The 19,829-nt window shown below is 45.0% G+C and overlaps 1 protein-coding gene across 3 annotated transcripts in view; it reads left to right on the top strand.

The window, feature by feature from the left end:
- The window catches only part of NUP153 (nucleoporin 153), a 256,824-nt gene that overhangs the window by 194,334 nt on the left and 42,661 nt on the right, over positions 1 to 19,829 (top strand). For all 3 annotated transcript variants that reach the window (XM_030211374.1, XM_030211384.1, XM_030211366.1), the window contains one exon: positions 3,645 to 4,046. In XM_030211374.1, the coding sequence (XP_030067234.1) occupies positions 3,645 to 4,046 (402 nt within the window). The remainder of the gene's footprint in view (positions 1 to 3,644; positions 4,047 to 19,829) is intronic.

The raw sequence follows: 19,829 nt of genomic DNA, 5'->3' as shown, positions 1-19,829 counted from the left end.
ATCTTTGATGATTTTTAAATCGAATAAATGTATTCCTGTAGTATCTGAGGTGTTAAAGTCTTTAACAGTTCCTCCGTCCATGCCTGGGCCAGTGTCACATAGTCAATTTCTTCTGTCATGTCTCTTAAATGTCTGTGATGCATTGTCAAAGACACTCTACCCTGCGCCCATAACTAGAAGGCCGAAGAAATCTCGTGCACATCCTCTGTGAGACATTCCCAGGGCAAGCTATGTATATAATGCCTCAATTGCCAGTAGTGGAATCTTCTCCAGTTCCTTAATAAAATCCAGTGCCTCCGCTGCTTTGTCAAAGACTTTCCAGCGTCCCTCATGTTTGATTTTCAATGTCGCTGGATAAATCAGCATGAAGTTCACTTCTGCTTCGTAGAGGCGCTTGCAGAGTGGGGTAAACTGTTTTCTGCGTTCTTGCAGTTCAGCAGAATAGTCCTGGAAAATTCGTATGAGATGGCCTTCAAATTTCGTTTCATTCTTCAATCTGTACCCTCTCAGAATTTCCATTTTATGTATATAATTATGGATCTTCAGTATTACCACTCTAGGCATTGATCGGCCTTCCTGCTTTCTTCCCACTCGGTGCACTCTCTCTAGACAAAGAGGCCCTGCATGGTCGGACATGGCAAACTCAGATTTTAACCTCTCCACTACCGTTCCCAACACCGCATCGCTCACTGTTTCTGGGATTCCCACCAGTCTGAGGTTTGCTCTTCGCGATCTATTTTCTAGATCGTCCAGTTTCTCTGTGAGCCTCTCTACTTGTGATGTGAGTTGTTTGACTTGGTTCGGGGTGGAGGTCGCGGTGTCTTCAACTTCTGAGACCCTGCGTTCCAGCTCTTCCATTCGCTGTGTAGTTTCCACTAGCAGGGTCTCAACGTTAGCAAATTGATTAGAGAGCCAATCTAATTTCGCCTACATTGCTTTTGCAACTGCTGATGTTATTTGCTCGAGTTGTTCTGGCGAGAACTTTTGGTCTGCCCCAACCGGTTGTTGTTCCGCGCCATTTTCAACTCCTTTGCTCTTCTCTTTCTCCCGTTTTGTTCCTTTGGCAGGCATTTTTTTCGCTGGAGTCGCGATGAATTTATCTATCCGTACTGCAGAAAGTCTTTGAGACAAGCCTAATTCCGTAATTTCCAGGTAAGATTTTCAGCTGCGGAGGGCCTCAGGGACTCGGAGAGCAGAGCAGACACGTCTTACTCCCTCTACTGCATCACGTGACTCCCTGACCATCCACTTTTAATGGAGTTTTGGCTTTTGCCAGTTGAAAGATATAAGATGGCGTCCAGTACACTCGCTGAAATTCGAAGGGAGGAGTAAAGTTTGTTTGAAAGAGTTGGGGGATCCATGAACATAAAAAGGCCCAGCATTTTTACCCTCTGCTTTCTGTGATAGACCCAGGATTTTAATGTTGTTGTTCCGAGATCTGTTTAGATCTTCAGTATCTCTTTCGGGTTTGTGTAACTGTTTAGATACACGTGGAATGGTGAGAAGCTGTTTGTTGTATGCCTTTAAGTGATTTTCCACAATGGTGATAGCTGATGAATGTGATTAAACTTGCAGCTGAAGACTGAGCAGTTCTTCTTTTAAATCAGAAAGTGAGTCTGTATTAGTTTTTAGCAAATCTTTTACCTGTAAAGTTCCTGAAATATCATTGACAGGAAGATTTCCTCATTGATGTCAAGAGGACCTTGCAAGATGAAGGCAGATTCTGCTTAGATCTCTTTATTCCTTGATTAGGAGAATGATCTATTTTGGAAGGTTTCTGTGAAGCCATAGTGAAGTTAATTGTCTCCAAATAAAGATGAAGAAATGCTCTCCAATTGTGTGATAGAGCAATATGTTGCAGAGGTGAGTGAAGCAAACATTCTAAGCAGCCATCTTGGTCAAGGCGCCCTCCCCCCCATTACTTTTTGTTAATGGTCTTATTCATTTCACATTTATATGTATGTAACCACACTGTATTATAGCAATTAGCATGTTTATCATTATAGTTTATTTTTTATGTAATTTTTATCTTTTGAATGGACACTGCACATTTTGTTTTATATACAAAATATTGATGTATTTTATTTTGTTTTCGTATTTCAGTGTCTTTTTGTCAGACCCCTGAGGCAGATGTAGACACACCAAAACAGGACTCTTGATTTTTCCAGTCTTGAAGGCCCATTTGTGGGTTTTTTTTTCCTTGTTAGCAGCTAACAGTGACATGTATAGTCACTAGTGGACACATGGTTTAGGAAGGGGATGCTAGGGTTTCATTGATCAGTTAAAGGGATACAGGATCCAAAAAAGATTAAGAAACCCTGATATAAACTCACAGAGGTGAAAGTTTGTCACCACAGTAACTCCTCTTTATAGCTATTAGTTTCTGATGCACTTAAACTTCAAAACATTAGAAGACCTAATCATGGATGACTTCTTAATTTGGCTTTCATTCTGTGAATGACAGTTCAGTAAAAAAAAAAAAAAAAGGAAAACAGTTCAAAGTGTAGTCATGAAAAGGAAAGCAGTTCAAAAGGCAGTTCAAAGTGTAGTCACTGGCCTCCTGCAATCAAAGCCTCCACTATTCAGTGGGATTGTGCAGTTAAGGGCGGATGTATGCATGAGAATTTCAAGTTATTTCCAGACCATTAACTCGGACGTAAGATAGTGAACTTTTTTTAAATTTAATTTTAGGACCAGTCTGTGTTCAAGGTTTGCTCCATAAGTTAGAAATAAGGGCGACTCTAACTTAAGGAAAAATTGCGCATGAAGTTGGAAAATAATTTTAGCTAGAGTACAGTAAGAGTGGATAAGCACATCCTGCCAGTCTGTACCTAAGCAGGGAAGAGATATAGTTGCACATGTTGCCTACTATCTTATAAAAACACATGTGCCTATGTGTCCTTATAAAAGTCCCCTGCCCCCCTAAAAAAAAAAAAAAAGTAAGCACAGGTATGCGCACCTGCTCCGACCCTTGAACAGAGTCAATTTGTTTTGTGTATCTTTGTGTATTTTTTATAATGTAATACATGCCAGTCTGCTCAAACTAATCCCTCCCCCTCCAGGAACATCGCATGTGTATCACATAGAAGTAGATACTATTTTCTTACCACTTACCTTTTTATACTTGTGCTTGAAAGTGGAAAATTCAGACGGCTATAAAATTATCCACAGGGTAAATGGGCTACTTACAAAACTATCCTTCCTCCCTGTGGGTAAGAGTGCATGCAGGTGGTTCTTGGAGTTTGTGTGGCTATCAGGTCCTGTTTTGCTTTAGCTGCCTCTTATTCTTTACCACTGTTCAGAAGCTGCCACATAAGCAGTTGTCTTAATGGACAACTGCCCCTTCACCACCACAACCCACCACCACCTCTAAGATCTTAGCACTGCTTATGTAAGTAAGGCAGCTGCATCAGTTTCTTGCTCTGATGATGTGGGCTGTTTTGTAATTTTACTGAAATTTCCCTTCATGTGAAAGAAGAGGCATCAGTTTACAGCTGCTGCTGTTGCTATCCACAATAATTTCCACCAACAAAACATTCCTCTTTTTAAGAGGTTCTTCTCTCTTTAAAGAATGCCATATGTATCTAGTTTTTACTGGTCTATTTGTGTAAAAACTAACTTTTTTTTTTCCTTTGGTTAATTAGATCAAGGAGCGATTAAGCCAGCCTTCAGTTTCTTAAGCAGTGGCTCTTCTGGTACGTCTGTCTCCAGCACTGCTGCTGGCACAGGAAGCATTTTTGGCAACTCCTCTTCTGCCTCAAGTTCTGCAGCTGGAACCTTTATGTTTGGACAAACTGGCAGCAGCAATACAAGCAGCTCTGCATTCAACAGTTCCACTGAACTAAGCGTGCCCCAGAATTTCACCTTCACACCCATTGAAAACAAGCCTCCTGCCGCTCCCTCTGCTGCGTCTGGCGCAGGCACCATGCCTGCCCCTACTCCTTTTGTCTTTGGCGTAGGAAATGGCAGCAGCAACAACAACAGCAGCAGTAATTCAGCGATATCTGGCTTTAATTTTGGGGCCACAACAACGGCAAGTTCCACAGGTATGTTCAGTGACATCAGACATGACAAAATTTTATCAAAATGGTATGATTTTGTTTTGTATTGTGTTTTATAATTTGTGTTTAAAAAAAAATGCTCCCTTCTTTCTTTTCACCTTCATCCCTCTATTTTCATTATAGAACTTCCTGTGAAAATATTTTGAAGATATAGGTGAAACACAGAGCTGATTTTGCCATTGCTACAATAGTAAATCCCGCCTCCTTATTTAAAAGTATATCCTGAAAATCAGGTTGGCTTTAAGAGAGGGGAGCATTCTAGCAACCACAGTTCTAAAACTGCTAAATACAGATACATTTCATGGCCAGTTTGCTACCCCTGAGGCTGTTGTCATTTAATTGGTTTCAGAGATGGAGGGGGAGGGAGGAGTTCTAGTGCTGGACCCCTAAGTAAAATTTGCTGAGGGCCCCTCTATATCTGGAAGCCCTTCCAATCTGTGCAGTAAAGTTGTTAGGTTGTGTCTACCACTCCCTGCAAGTTATCCCCCTTCTATGATTTTTTGTAGTGTGAAAGTCATTTAGGTTTTGCTTTGAGTGAGCAGAAATAGAGATCTTTTGTGCTTAATATTGTTTATGCTGGCATCCCATCCACTCTCCTTTAAAAGCTGCAGTCTGTTCAAAATGCTGCCATTCGCATACTCTGTAGTATTCGCGGGTTTGGCCATATCACCCCCTTTCTTAAACATCACTAGCTCCCTGTCTCCTTTCGCATACAATATAAGATTTTGATGTTAACTTACAAAATTCTCTCTTCTGATTCTGATTCCCCTGCCTCTCTCTCATCCTTGATTATCCTTATAAGCCCATCTGTACTCTCCATTCTACTGCAGCTAACCAGCTCTCTCTCCCTGCTTTATCGATACTAAGCTTCAATCCACTTCACTCTGCCTTCTTTGCCTTGAGTCCCTCCCTGTGGAATTCCCTTCCTTTTTTACTTCATAGTGAACAACCTTGGGGGTCAGAACCCAAGAAAAAGATCTAGGTGTCATTTCAAACAGTACGCTGAAATCTTCTGCCCAGTGTGTGGCGGCGGTGGCCAAAAAAGCAAACAGGATGCTAGGAATTATTAGGAAAGGGATGGTAAATAAGACTGGGAATACTGTAATGCCTCTATCACTCCATAGTGCGACCTCACCTTGAGTATTAGGTTCAGTTCTGTTTGCTGTATCTCAAAGATATAGTGGAATCAGAAAAGGTTCAAAGAAGAGCGCTCAGAGTGATAAAGGGGGTGGAACTGCTTTCATATGAGGAAAGGCTAATGAAGTTAGGGCTCTTCAGGTTGGAAAAGAGATGACTGAGGGGGAGATATGATTGAGGTCTACAAAATCCTGAGTGATGTATAAAGACTAGGGGATACTAAATGAATTTACATGGAATCACTTTTAAAACAAACAGGAGGAAATATTTTTCATTCAACAAACAGTTAAGCTCTGGACCTAATTGCTGGAGGATGTAGTAACAGCAGTTAGCATATCTGGGTTTAAGAAAGGTTTGGATAATTTCCTGGAGGAAAAGTCCATAGTCTTCTATTGAGACAGACATGGGGAAGCCACTGCTTGCCCTGGGATTGGTAGCAAGGAATGTTGCCGTTATTTGGGTTTCTGCCAGGTACGTTTGTGACCTGGATTAGCCACTGTTGGAAGCAGGATACTGGGCTAGATGGACCATTGGTCTGACCTAGTATAGCTATTCTTATGTTCTTATGTAACCTTACCAACAGTTTAAAACTGCCCTAAAGACCTACCTTTTCACTAAGGCTTTTATAAACCCTTATGTGTAGTGGTCTGGCTCGGCAGGCTAGTCGGCTGTGTCCTCTGCTGTGATCTCTCTGCTTCTCCTCCTACCTAAATTTATCCTCTCTGTTCTTTAACAGTAGAAGTTCCTTTTGATCATTGATTTTATTTTGTTAACCACTTTGATTTTATGAAAGGTGGTATATTAAATCAACAGTAAACTAAATTAATATTTCTGTACCACCGTTTCCCAACAAAGTTGACCCCAAAGCAGGTTTACACATAAAAGTGAAACATTTTCAGAAAACATCTTAAATCGAGACTAGCAACTGCTGGAAGAATAAAGTTTTCAGGTGCTTACAAAATAACTGTTAAAAATTTTGAAAATAAAACAAGCCAATTTAAAATCTAGTTGAGCCCAAAGGGGAAGCCAGTGAAGTGTAGTCAAGAGAAGGTGATACATGATCAGGCCTTTTTTTAAAGATTAACCTTATAGCTGTGTTTGTAGAAGTTGTCATTTTTTCTTTTTTTTAGAAAAAGATCAGTAATTCAGCCGTACAAAGAATTACATTAGTCAAGTTGTGCTATGATGTTTTTCACCAGCAAGGCAAAATGTTTTTCATGAAAGAACAGACGGACAGATATTAGTTGCTTCATCTTAAAATATCATTTTTGACTGAATTATTTGCGATTTGAAGGTTAGACTCCTAATACCTTTGAAGTAGTATCAGTAGTCAGTATATAAATTTTATTTAAACAGGTAATCAGCATTCAGTTATTCCTTTAGCAAACCATATTATTTTTGTTTTTGCAGGATTATTTAATTTAAGCAAATTATTAATTTTTTCAATACAGTTTAACATTTCCGTCATGACTGCAGCGTCAAAGGATAATTCCTGTAAAATAAAAAATACCATCTGCATAAAAGTAAAGGGATTCGCCCTTGTCTAGCTTCACAGAATTCAAAGAACAAGGGGACAAGGGTGAGCCCTGGAGAATTCTGCAGTTAGAACACCAAAAGTGTGAAAAGATACCTTCAGTTTTTACTGAGAATGATTGATTTTTTCAGAAATTTTGTAAACTAATTAAAAATTGTCCCTCCTATTCCAGTATTGCCCATTGTGTTTAACAAAATGGTATGATCTACCATATTGAACACTGCTGATAGGTTGACTTGTAGGAGTATCACTTGTCCACCCTTACTAACAATTTCTTTTGCTTTAGTTACTAGAGCAAGTAGGAGAGTTTCGGTACTGTACAAGCCTCTGAAAGGGTTTTAATATGGAATATTTATCAACAAATCCACTAATTGTTTGGCTACTAACGATTTAGATAATTTCATTAAAATGGAACTGTTAGCAGTCTGTAACTATAAGATTAGGAGAGATCTTGTGGTGATTTTGCAATTGTGTCTAATAACTATTTTCCAATAGATGTTGGGGGAAAAAACCTACTTGTAGTAGGCAATTCATTAATAACGCTATATACAGAACAGATACTGTTTTAATAATATCAAAAGATAGCAATCTAGTGAACATGAATACTTTGATAATTTAGAGATCTGTGATAATTTAGAGGTCTGTCTGCAGGAATGGCTAGGTCACTTTGCTGCTCCAGAAGAAGAAGGCTATGTAGTTTTTCCATGTCATCTTGAAAATAAGTTACTACAGTGGCTGCACTGGGACAATCAGTAGAGAGCTTACTTTTGGTTTTAATGCCAAGTCATTCCATAACTCACAGAATTTTCTTAGCGTCAGCTTACACAGTTATGAATCGGCAGATGTTATCCCTTCTCACCAGCGGATGGAAGTAGAGAAAACTGAATTCAACCAGTGACATCACCAGTTATAATCTGTGGTGATCTCTGGACCAATCCAATATTTTACTCTACCTTCCAGCAGGTGGGTAGGTTGTGCTGTGGTGCTCTGTCCCTGGCCTAGATCCCTGCTCTGCTGGCCACGGCCGCCCAGTGTGGTTGAGCCTAATGGCTGCTCCCAGATCATAGGACCGTAGCTGGTTGAGCTTGGAGCTTGGCTCCACAGCCCCCAGTCGCACTTCTTAGTGTCTCTGGACAAGGCTTTAGCTTGGTCCCCGAGGGATCTTGCCCGAGAGGTACAGGTTCCCATCCTCCCACCTTTCTTTCACGTTACTCTGTTTGAGTGTGGCCCCCATGAATTCTTTGTCCAGCGCCCAGGTGGTTTACCCCCCCCCCCCCCCCCAAGTTGCCCTGGGAACCCTTTTTCCCTGTTTTAGGGAATAAGGCTTTTCTGCTGCTCCTGTCACTTTAGGGGGAGGGGGAAGAAAAGCAGAGCAGCCCTGAAGAGGGAAATCCCCTACCTCATGGTTAAGGGATTTCCCAGTAATTAAGGGAATTACCTTAATTTGCATGCCCAGAGAACCCGTGATGGAGCAGCATCCGGTTCCCAGGGTCAAGCCAGGTTTGGGCAGCGCATCAGTCCTGTGCCTTCCTGACACATGCCCGAGGATGTCATCTGGGAAGCACTGCTCTGTGTGCAGGAGCCAGCAACTCAGCACCGCACAATGGGCAGTTTCTGACTTTGGAAGCAGACCGGAGGGGCCTCTGGAGTTGATAGGCCTCCCCCACCCCCTCAAATTTCGAGGTCCTTCTTAGCAGCAGGAATCCTGTCCTTCTCCCTCTTCTCCCCCCCCCCCCCCCTTAATACATAGGTTTGGGAGAGATAGATTGATAGGTCCCTCCCCTACCCCCCTTGGGTCTGTTTGAGGAGGGTGCTGATAGAGGCCACTTGGGGTTCCTGTAGCTTCTTGGCTTCAGAGCTTGGTACAGTTGGTCTAGCAGCAGTTGCAGTCAGACAGGGTTCCCCAACTGGTGCCCAGACTGGCCCCCCGTTTGGGTTCTAAGTGGCGTAGGACCAAGGGAAGGGTGCCTGAGGTGCCAATTCCCTTGGTGGATAAAGGTGAACCAGTCGATACTGTGTATCTGGATTTTCAAAGGGTGTTTGACAAAGTAACTCATAAAAGACTCCAGAGGAAATTAGAGAGTCAATGGGATAGGAGTTAGTGTCCTATTGTGGATTAAAAACTGGTTAAAAGATAGAAAACAGGGAGGAAGTGACGTCACGGAGGCGAATGGCTGCCTAGTCTGTTAGCTCCCGCACTCCCCTACCGTTAAGCAGCACCAGTAGCGCTATCGGCACAAAAAAATTAGACCTGCACCACATTGGGCGACAAGCTGCAAATCAGGCTCCACAAAATGAGCAAAACCGCGGCGGCGGCACAGCGGGGAAGCGAAAGAGCGCCGAAGAAACAAGCCGCGAAGAGCTTCTCGCGCCCAGCTTCACCCATGATGGCGGACTCAGAAGCGCCGGCTAAACACGTGGCGCCCAGTCCCGCTGCTACAAAGGAGTACTCCTCTGCGGATTTGGCGAAATGCCTGGACGCGATTAGAGAGGAAATAAAAGCCTCTCGGGTCAAAATATTGGAGCATGTCGACGCTATAAGTTTGGATCTCAGAGAGCTGGGTGGCAGAGTAGAAACCCTAGAGGAAAGGCTCGATGAGCAGGAGGAACAGCAAAGCTTGATGAGCTCACGCATTTCAAAGCAGCAGGAGCAGTATGAGGAACTTAAGTATAAAATGGATGACCTTGAGAATAGAGGAAGAAGACGCAACCTGAGGTTCCATGGAGTCCCTGAAAGCGGAGATATGGAAGATATCCAAACGCTGGTGAGGAACCTATGTGAAAAAATTATGGGAGAGGCCTGGGACCCTAATGCAGCGGCTATGGACGGAGCGCATAGAGTACAGGGCCAGAGACTCGAAAATAGACCCAGAGACATACTTGTGAGATTCTCCTCTTATATATTTAAAGACATGGTGTGGCAAAAAGCCCGGCAGCTTCCAACCCTGGAATATAACGAAGCCAGAGTCTCGGTGTTTCAAGACCTTTCGGTGTTTACACTGATGCAGAGACGTGCCATGCGACCAGTGATTGAGATGTTGAACAAAGAAAAGATCGCTTACAGATGGGCCTTTCCATTTGCCATTTGTTTTGTGATCAAGGGACAACAGTGTAGGACAAGGAAGGTGACTGATGCCTGGAAAAGCCTGCACGAGGCTGGGTTGACTGCGTCAGAGACGGTGCCCACGGAGATGGTGGTGACAACAAAAGCACGCATGCAAAAGTGGAAGAGAGTCCCATCGAATGCGAAGACATCGAGACTTCAGACTTGAAAGCCCAAAGAGGACTCTGATGTTTAAGAATGGACTGTGCATAAGGTTTAACTTGAGGTGAAAATGGAGGTTGAGTGCATGAGACTGAATGATGCCTAATGTGAGGTGAGCTGGTATGGTGGAGGAGGGTGTGTTCATATGCTGTATAATTGAAGATGGGGGTACGTGTGAAGTAGGGAGGCAGAACTGGGTGGGGTGTTGGCCTTCATGGCCGCTTTCTTCTAGTTACCCATGCAATGCCGGAGGGTATTGTCTGGTGAGTGGATGTCAAAGGGGGAGGGAGGGAGGGAGGACGAGAGTCAGAGGGGATTTCTTTTTGGGGGGGGGGGGGATGGGTATACACCTTTCTTAGAAAATGCTGTCAGAACAGAGTTGGTAAATGGTGGGCTATAAGTTCTTCACTTATAACATAAAGGGCCTAAATTCTCCTTATAAACGGCACGCCCTTTATATATAAGACGTGAACTGCGTCTTGCGCAACCACGTGGTTTTTCTACAAGAAACTCATCTCTTAAAAAAGCATGAAAAACTATTGTATTCCAAATGTTATCCACATGTGGTGTGCGCCTCAGATGTCTTAGGAGTTAAAAAAAGAGGGGTGGCCATAATGTTTCATAAAAATGTCACAGTGCAGATCTTGCATACTAGAAGAGATAAGGAGGGAAGATTCCTCTTTTTGCATATCAGGTTGGAGCAGGAGGAGTATACACTGGTTAGTGTATACGCGCCCAATGAAAGGCAGGAGCGTTTTTTCCTGCACCTCCAGAGGGAGCTGCAGGCCTTTGCTAGAGGGAAGGTGATAATGGCCGGAGATTTTAACGCGACCATGAAGCCTGGCTTGAACAAGTCGACTCCTCCTGCTCCGGCAGACTGTAGAATTGCTAGAGCATAAAATAACCTTGTTGAGGCGATGGGGCTGTATGATGGGTGGCGCTTGAGGAATCCTAGAGGGAGGGACTTTACTTTTTATTCCCAAGTGCACCATACTTACTCCAGATTGGATTATATTTTTCTTGATAAAACGTTATCTGCAGGGGGGGAAGAATCCGATATAGGCCACATCACAATAGCGGATCATGCCCCGGTTTGGTTTGTTGTTTCTTCCCTGAGGGAGGAGGAGCGAGATAAAAGATGGACATTTAATAATAGTTTGCTGCAGGATCCTGAAACAGTAGCCAGTTTTATTCCCATACTAAGAGAGTACTTTGATATCAATCTGGACTCGGGGCCTACATTGGGTACCGTGTGGGACGCATTCAAGGCAGTCTCTAGAGGACATTTTATTAAGTGTGCTAGTCAGAAGGCCAGAGTACAACAGGAGAGGCTGGCACATTGTATGGATAGACTGGCTATATTCGAGGATAAATACAAAACATCAGGCTCAGTAGCTGACTATCGAAAACTACAAGAGGTGAGATTGGAAATTGCGGGGCTACACGAGGAAAGCTTGAAGTTTGTGAGTGCAAGGATGAAACAGGTTCACTATGCTTGCACTGGACGCTTGCACCTGGACGCTTGCTGGCTACCAAATTGAGACAATTGAGAGCAGATCGGCACATTTTAAGAATTAGAGATGCTGGGGGTGTCATGACGCACAAATCAGTACAGATCAGGAATTGCTTTGCCCAATACTATGAGAACCTCTATAGAGAGGATGCCGCTGTACAGACTGGGGAAATAGATGGGTACTTACAGACAAGGGGGCTACCAACTCTATCTGAAACACAAAAGAGAGAACTGGAGGACCCAGTGGGGGTAAAGAGGTGATAGAAGTGGTGAAAGCATTACCAAGGGGGAAGGTGCCAGGATTAGACGGCTTCACAAATGAGTTCTTTAAGTCATATGTGATGGAGCTAGCGCCTTACCTGACGATGATAATCAATGCTGTCAGAGAGGGGGCACCTTTCCCTAGGACGATGATGGAGGCGTGGGTAGCGGTAATACCAAAGCCTGGCAAGGACCATACTGAATGTGCCTCATACAGACCCATCTCGATCCTTAATACAGATGTCAAAATCCTGGCCAAGGTGTTAGCTAACCGTCTGGGGAAGGTACTCCCCTGCTTGATCCACCCGGACCAAGTGGGATTTATAGCCAAAAGGCAGGCCATGGATAACATACTGTGATAAGTAAGAGGGTGTCCTATATGGTGTAGGCCACTAGAGGGCACTAGAAGAAGGTGGAGGTTGCTAGGACCTGGGAGGTCCACAGGTGCAGGCGGTTATGGGCTGGGTCCTGTGTAGATAATTAACCACTTTATACCCCACCAGAGTTGTGAAGAGAAGTGAGCTAGCAGCAGAAGAAGAGAGCCCCTGAAAGATACTGGCTAACCTTATGGACTTGGGGATGGACTGGGTGTCCAAAGGAGATCAGCAGGCTGAAAGTCCTGGGGTAAGAAGTCCCTAAAGCAATAGTGTTTGACTGTGTGTCCTCAGTAGTTATAGGAACTGTGTGTTCAGTGGAGGGACTGTGTGTCCGAAGAAGAAAAGACTGTGTGTCTAGAACTGTGTGTTCAAAGAGGGACTGTGTGTCCAAAGAAGAAAAGACTGTATGTCTAGAACTGTGTGTTCCAAAGGGGAGACTGTGTGTCTAAAGTACTGAGAGAAGCAGGCTGCAAAGCCTGGGGTTGAGAGTCCCCAAAGTATTGGTGTAGTACTGAGCCCTGTATCTGTGTGGGGAGGCTCAATGTGAAGATCTATGAAAGCATAAAGTGTTAAGCTAGAAGAAGTGTGCCCAGGGGCTGGAATAAAGAGTTGCCTGAAAAATGTGCAGTTGGTGAGACCTGCTTAATGTGCTGAGTGGAAACCAGGTCACCCTTAGTGTGAAGGGGTAGCACACTAATCTGCATATGATTTGCATATTGAGAACCAGGTCACCCTGAGTGAGAAGGGGGATATCACAATACCCCGCACAATAGATCTTATATACACAACACAGAAAAAAACACGGCCCGCAGTGCTACTCGGTCTTGATGCGGAAAAGGCGTTTGACCGGGTGCACTGGGGATATTTAGATAAGGTTTTGCATAGAGTGGGAATTGGACAGCATTTTAGAGCCTGGATCCAGGCCTTATACTCTTTGCCGAGGGCTTGTGTGAGAGTAAACGGGGGGAATTCAGTGACTTTTGCCTTGGGGCGCGGAACCAGACAGGGGTGTCCGTTGTCTCCATTACTGTTCACTCTGGCAATGGAACCCCTAGCAGCAGCTATTCGTGAGAATAATGATATTACTGGAGTGCTGGTTAGAGGGCAGGAGTATAAAATTGCGCTCTTCGCAGACGATGTGCTGCTGTCATTAACGAATCCACTGGTTTCTTTGCCTAACTTAATGAAAGAAATAGGGGAATACGCACTTGTCTCGGGCTACAAATTGAACGCTAGCAAATCTATGGGCTTAGCTGTGGGAGTTCCACGAGGATTGATGGAGACACTGAAGACGTCTTTTGCATTTAAATGGGAGAGTCGTGCATTATGTTACCTAGGAGTTAAGATTACGAGTGACCTATCAGAGCTTTTTGAAGCTAATTATCCAGCTCTGAAGAGGGAGGTGCAGAAAGACTTAGACAAATGGGCAACTATGGGATTGTCTTGGTTCGGGAGGATCGCGGCGATTAAGATGAATATCTTGCCCCGTCTTTTATATTTATTCCAGGTTCTTCCATTATAAGTACCCCGAACCTTTTTATCAGGTCTCCAGGATAAGTTGATCCGCTTTATCTGGAACCAGAAAAGACCAAGGTTATCACGAGCTCTTCTATATAAAAGTAAAAGGTTAGGAGGGTTGGGAGTGCCGAACTTGTTCTGGTACTATTGTGCGGCACAGACCAGAGCGGCGGTGAACTGGTTTAGAGTTGACATGTTCCCGCCCACAGTACAAGCTACGTTCTACTATTGGGATCTTATGTTTTCAGAACGTCAACCGCCGGTATCTGGCTTAGCTCCCATAGCAGATAATCCAATGTTCGAGCCAGGTATAGGAAATATTACCTTCAGGAGATGGGCAGAATCTGGGCTGGACATGTTAGGTCAGATGCATGTAGAGGAGAAAATAGTGCCTTTTGTACAGCTGGTGGATGATTTTGGGATCAGGGATAAGGACTACTATGCCTACACACAGGTACAACACTTTTTGACAGGCCAGGCTTACAGAGGAAGTCTGAAGCGGGAGACGCATCCATTGGAGGAAATATGCGTGGACTCTAAGATTGAGCGAGGATTGATATCCTTCCTGTACGCACACTCGGTGGCTAATGCCAGACCATATGTGAAACACAGGAAGAGGTGGGAGTAAGAATTACATTTCACTTTACCGGAGGCGGACTGGGTGACACTGGAGAAAAGGATTTTTGAAATCAGCTCGAGCAGTGAGTATGCAAGAGAATGCTATTAAAGTATTTTATAGATGGTATCTGACGCCGGTTAGACTGCACCACATGTTTGCTAGAGTGCCAAAGGAATGTTGGAGGAACTGCGGGGGAGAGGGGACTATGGGGCACATTTGGTGGTCTTGCCCTAAAGCAAAGGCTTATTGGAAGGGGGTACAAGCCCGTATTCAGAAGTGGGTTGGCAACTCTGTGGGGTGGCATCCTCTAATTTTCTTACTTGGGCAGCGACCAATAGGCCTTACGTCAGATCAGTGGCTTCTGTTGAGAGGATCCCTGCATGCAGCTCGTTTGAACTTAGCACAACATTGGAAGTCACCATCGGTACCTTCAATGGTGAGGTGGAACACCAAAGTGCGATACATATGTGAAATGGAAAGATTGACTGCCCAGAGAGCCAAAACTTTGCCTGCATGGGAAAGGGTGTGGGAACCCTTTCTAAAAAATTGTTCCGATTAATTGGTTTGAGTATAGAGCATTCGGAAAGGTGGTGGGGGGGGGGGGGGGGGGGGGAGGGGGAGTAGAATAGGGGAAGTTATAAGTATAAAAAATTAAAACACTTGAAGTAGAATTGGTGTTTATTCTAATATTGTTAATGAATGGATGGTATTACTGTTACACACTCATGGAAAGCTTGCGGGGCAATGTGCCATTGTATATTGTTGAGCATAGAGTGGTTATTGTATTGATTTCGCAATGTTCAATAAAGACTTCTATAAAATTAAAAAAAAAAAGATAGAAATCAGAGATTAGGGTTAAGTGGTCAGTACTTTTAATGGTGATGGGTAGATAGTGGGGTTCCCCAAGGGTCTATGCTGGGACCGCTGCTTTTTAACATATTTTTAAATGACCTAGAGATAGGAGTAACTAATGAGTTAATTAAATTTGCTGATGACACAAACTTATTCAAAGTTGTTAAATCACAAGAGGATTGTGAAAAATTACAAGAGGGCCTTATGAGACTGGGCATCTAAACGGCAGATGACGTTTAATGTGAGCAAGTGCAAAGTGATACATGTGGGAAAGAGGAACTTGATTTATAGTTATGTAATGCAAGGTTCCACTTTAGGAGTCACCGACCAGGAAAGGGATCTAGGGTCAGTTGTAGCTGTCTGCTCAGTGCGTTGCGGCGGCTAGGAAAGCAAATAGAATGTTAGGTATTATTAGGAAAGGAATGGAAAAAAATGAGGATGTTATAATGCCTTTGTATCGCTCCATGGTATGACCGCACCTCGAATATTGTGTTCAATTGTGGTCACCACATCTCAAAAAAGATATAGTAGAATTAGAAAATGTACAGAGAAGGGTGACAAAAATGATAACGGGGATGGGAAGACTTCCCTACGAGGACAGGTTAAAGCGGCTAGGCCTCTTCAGCTTGGAGAAAAGGCGGCTGAGGGGAGATTTGATAGAGGTCTATAAAATAATGAGTGGAGTGGAACGGGTAGACGTGAATCACTTCTTTACACTTTCCAAAAATATTAGGATTAGGGGAGCACACAATGAATCTACAAAGTGATAAATTTAAAACAAATCTGAGGAAATATTTCTTTACTCAACATGTAATTAAACTCTGGAATTTGTTGCCAGAGAATGTAGTAAAAGTGGTTAGCGGGGTTTTAAAAAGGTTTGAATGGCTTCCTAAAGGAACAGTCTATAGACCATTATTGAAATGGACTTGGGGAAAATCCACTGCTTATTTCTAGAATCAACATAAAATGTATTGTACTTTTTTGGGATCTTGCCAGGTACTTGTGACCTGGATTGGCCACAGAAACAGGATGCTGGGCTTGATGGACCTTCGGTCTGTCCCAGTATGGCAGTACTTATGTACCTCGTTGCGGAGCTGCGCCTGATCTCGTTGGAAGAGATTTGCAGTGTGGCTACTTGGTTGTCGATGTATACTTTCTCTAAGCATTATCGACTGGATGTCATGGCGCAATTTGCTGTAGCCTTTGGGGCGACGGTCCTGGGGTTGGGAGAGTCAATTCCCACCCCAGATAGGATTGCTTTGTTATATCCCACTAGTCTCTGGATTCATCTGCTGCTAGTGCTAAGGAATGAGAAATTGTCTTACCTGATAATTTTTTTTTCCTTTAGTGCAGCAGATGAATCCAGAGGCCCACCCTGGATTTCTGTTCTGTTGGTTGTTACAGGTTTCACTTCAGTGCGTTAAGTTCAGTTTTGTTTCTTGTGAGAGGAGAATCGTGTGTTTCTCCGAGGACAAGCAGGCTGCTTGTTCTCGCATGTGGGTCAACGTCCGCGTCGGCCCAGGAATCGGCATTTTGCAAGCAAAATATAAAAAAAGTTTTGCCAGAGTCTTCTGGCGTGCATGCCTCGCGCACCCACACTTGCATGGACCGATTTCCCGCCCGTGGCGTGAGCGCGTTCCCTCAGTTGTTTTTTCTCCGTGTTGAGTTGCGATGTTTGCTTTCGCTGCTCTTCTCAGGCCCAGGAGAGAGTCTTCGTTTTCTTCGATTTTTTTTTTTCTTTTATTATCATTTAAAAAAAAAAAGAGGGAGCACCTTTACTTTTGTTAATTTTTTCTCCCTTTTAAAGTTTCCTTTCTTTTTCAACGCGGCCGGCTTTTTTCCCTTATTTTTGTGCGTTTTTCTTTTAACAGGCACAATCGTGTCTTTTGATTTCGCCAAAGTCGCTTTTCTGTCCATGTCATTGAAGACTCAAAGACCCAGCGGCTTCAAACGTTGTACTCGGTGCAACCAGCCCATCTCAGGTACTGATACCCATGTCTGGTGTATCCAGTGCCTTGGACCCGACCATAGCCCAGCCACTTGTAGTCTGTGTCTTCGTCTGAAGAAACGGACCCAAGCGTCTCGAGAAGCCCAACGAGAAAAGCTTTTTGGGGCCCCTGTTCGGTCCTTCGACATTGGTACTGAGGTCGGCGGCATTGACATCGAGGGAAGCATCGACGTCGGGAGCGGAGGTAATGGCTGCTGAAAGACCAATTTGCGCTGGAAGCAGTGAGGCATCTAGTGGGTCTCCACCTGCTTCGAGGCCTCCTGTTGTGCAGGCCCCCTGGGACCGACCTTCGTCAGACCTGGCCCCGAGGAGGTGTGAGGATTCCACGTCCTCATCGGTACAAAGGAGTCTTGATGACGGGCGTCGAGCGAAGGCAAAGAAGCGCCATCATCGTTCTTCGACACGCGGTGCCGGGAGCGGTCGAGGGAATTGGCACCCAAGAAGCATCGTCGCCGAGAGGATCACTCCCCCTCTATTCAGGAGGTGCCGATGCGTCAGTCTTCTGGCAGCCCGGTACCTTCTCCCGAGCCTCGACAGATTCTGCCATGGGCTCCTTTACTGACCCCGCAGCCTTGTCCAAAAGCGGATCTCAACAAGCGCATCAGGGCCCTGCTTCCAGAGCTTCTGGAAGGATTGCTGCGCCAGTCTGCTTCGGTGTCGGGGGTGCTTGCACCTTCCTTACTGTCTGCTGCAGCGGCATCTGGCTCTTCGCTTGTGGTGAGGTCCCCGACCTTGGTGCCACCTGCGGCATCGGTGTCGGCTGCCACCCAGGTCGACTCCCCTTCGACGTCAGTGGAGGAAGCTTCACCGCAGTCCAGGCGGACGTCGACTTCTCGGCACCACCATCGAGGACATTGCTTCTCGGCGTCGAGGCAGGCTCAGTCTTCGGACTGCTCTGAGGGATCTCTTGTCTGATACTGAAGAATGAGCGTTCATGGGAGGAAGAGGAAAATCCCAGATACTTTTCTTCTGACGAGTCCAATGGGATTTCCTCTGAACCTTTCACTCCACCAGAAAGGAGACTTTGTCCACCGGAGAGTCTATCCTTTACCTCCTTTGTCCGGGAAATGGCTGCGGCTATTCCCTTCCTTATGGAGGTTGAGGATGAGCCCAGGGCTGAGATGCTTGAGGTCCTGGATTAGCCTTATCCACCTAGAGAGGCTGCAACGGCTCCTTTGCATAATGTACTGAAGGAAGTCCTTATATGAAACTGGTCATTCCCCTCTGTCTAATCCCGTGATCCCGAAAAAAGCTGAATCCCAATATCTGATCCACAATGAACCTGGATTGATGAGGTCTCAGCTACCTCACAATTCCATGGTGGTGGACTTCGCCCTCTAAAGAGCCAAGATCACTAGGGACTATGCCTCGGCTCCCCCAAGCAGAGAATCTAGAACCCTAGACTCTTTTGGGAGGAAGACGTATCAGGCCGCTATGCTTGCTGCCAAGATCCAGACAATACCGGTTCTTCACGAGCGTCCACTTGCGGAACTCGGTGAAGCAACTGTCCAGCTTGGTTGATGCACGCCCTCCGGAGCAGGCCGAGCCTTTTTTGCTAGGTGATCAGGCAGCAGAAGGCATGTTGAAAATTCCTTGCCAGGGGTACATTCGACACTTTTGATGTAGCATCCAGGATCGCTGCCCAAGGTATAGTGATGTTCAGACTCTCATGGCTGCGTGTCTCTGACGTGGATCATTTGGTCCAGCAGCAGATGGTGGATGTTCCTTGCCGGGGGGGGATAACCTTTTTGGTGAGAAAGTAGAGGGTCTTGTTGACCAGATCAAGAAGCACAATGATGCTATGGATTCTCTCTCCTGCCGGGCGTCTTCTCCTACTACCTCCTCATCTAGGAGGTTTTTTGGAGGGAAGAGGAGTGCTCCCTATTCCTATGCTAGGCATAGGTACACTTCTGCTTCTTGGCAGCCTGCCCAGGCTCTGTCCCAGTTCATTCGTTCTCGTCAACATCGTGCGCCTAAGGCCACTGTGGCTCCCAGCAAAATGGAAGGGACGGGCTTTTGACTGGCTCCAGTTCAGCATAGCCTCAGTAAAAGTGTCCATACCAGACGACTTGCTGGTTGGAGAGGGGGTTAATGTTTTTTCACGAAAGGTGTCCTCTTATAACCTCCAACCAGTAGGTTCTTCAAATTGTCCGGTTAGGATACACCCTCAATCTGGAATCCAAGCTTCCAAATTGCCCACCGGGAGCTCGGTCCTACAGCTCCCAGCACAAGCAGGTACTTGCAGAGGAACTCTCTGCCCTTCTACAGGCCCAAGCGGTCAAACCCATTCCACCAGGGGAAGAAGGGCTGGGGTTCTATTCCAGGTACTTCCTTGTGCAAAAGAAAACGGGGGGATGCGTCCCATCCTAGACCTAAGGGCCCTGAACAAATTTCTTATTCGAGAAAAGTTCAGGATGGTTTCCCTGGGCACCCTTCTTCCCATGATTCAAGAAAACGATTGGCTATGCTCTCTGGACTTAAAGGATGCTTACACACACATTTTGATACTTCCAGCTCACAGGAAGTATCTTTGATTTCGGCTAGAAACACAGCACTTTCAGTGCCGTGTGCTGCCTTTTGGCCTGGTGTCTGTGCCCAGAGTGTTTACAAAATTCCTAGCTGTAGTTGCAGCGTAGCTACGCAGACTGGGAGTGCGTGTTCCCTTATCTCGAAGATTGGCTGGT

This window comes from Microcaecilia unicolor, chromosome 1, assembly GCF_901765095.1.
Source record: "Microcaecilia unicolor chromosome 1, aMicUni1.1, whole genome shotgun sequence".
Taxonomy (NCBI): domain Eukaryota; kingdom Metazoa; phylum Chordata; class Amphibia; order Gymnophiona; family Siphonopidae; genus Microcaecilia; species Microcaecilia unicolor.
This window is presented reverse-complemented; position numbering and strand designations above follow the sequence as displayed.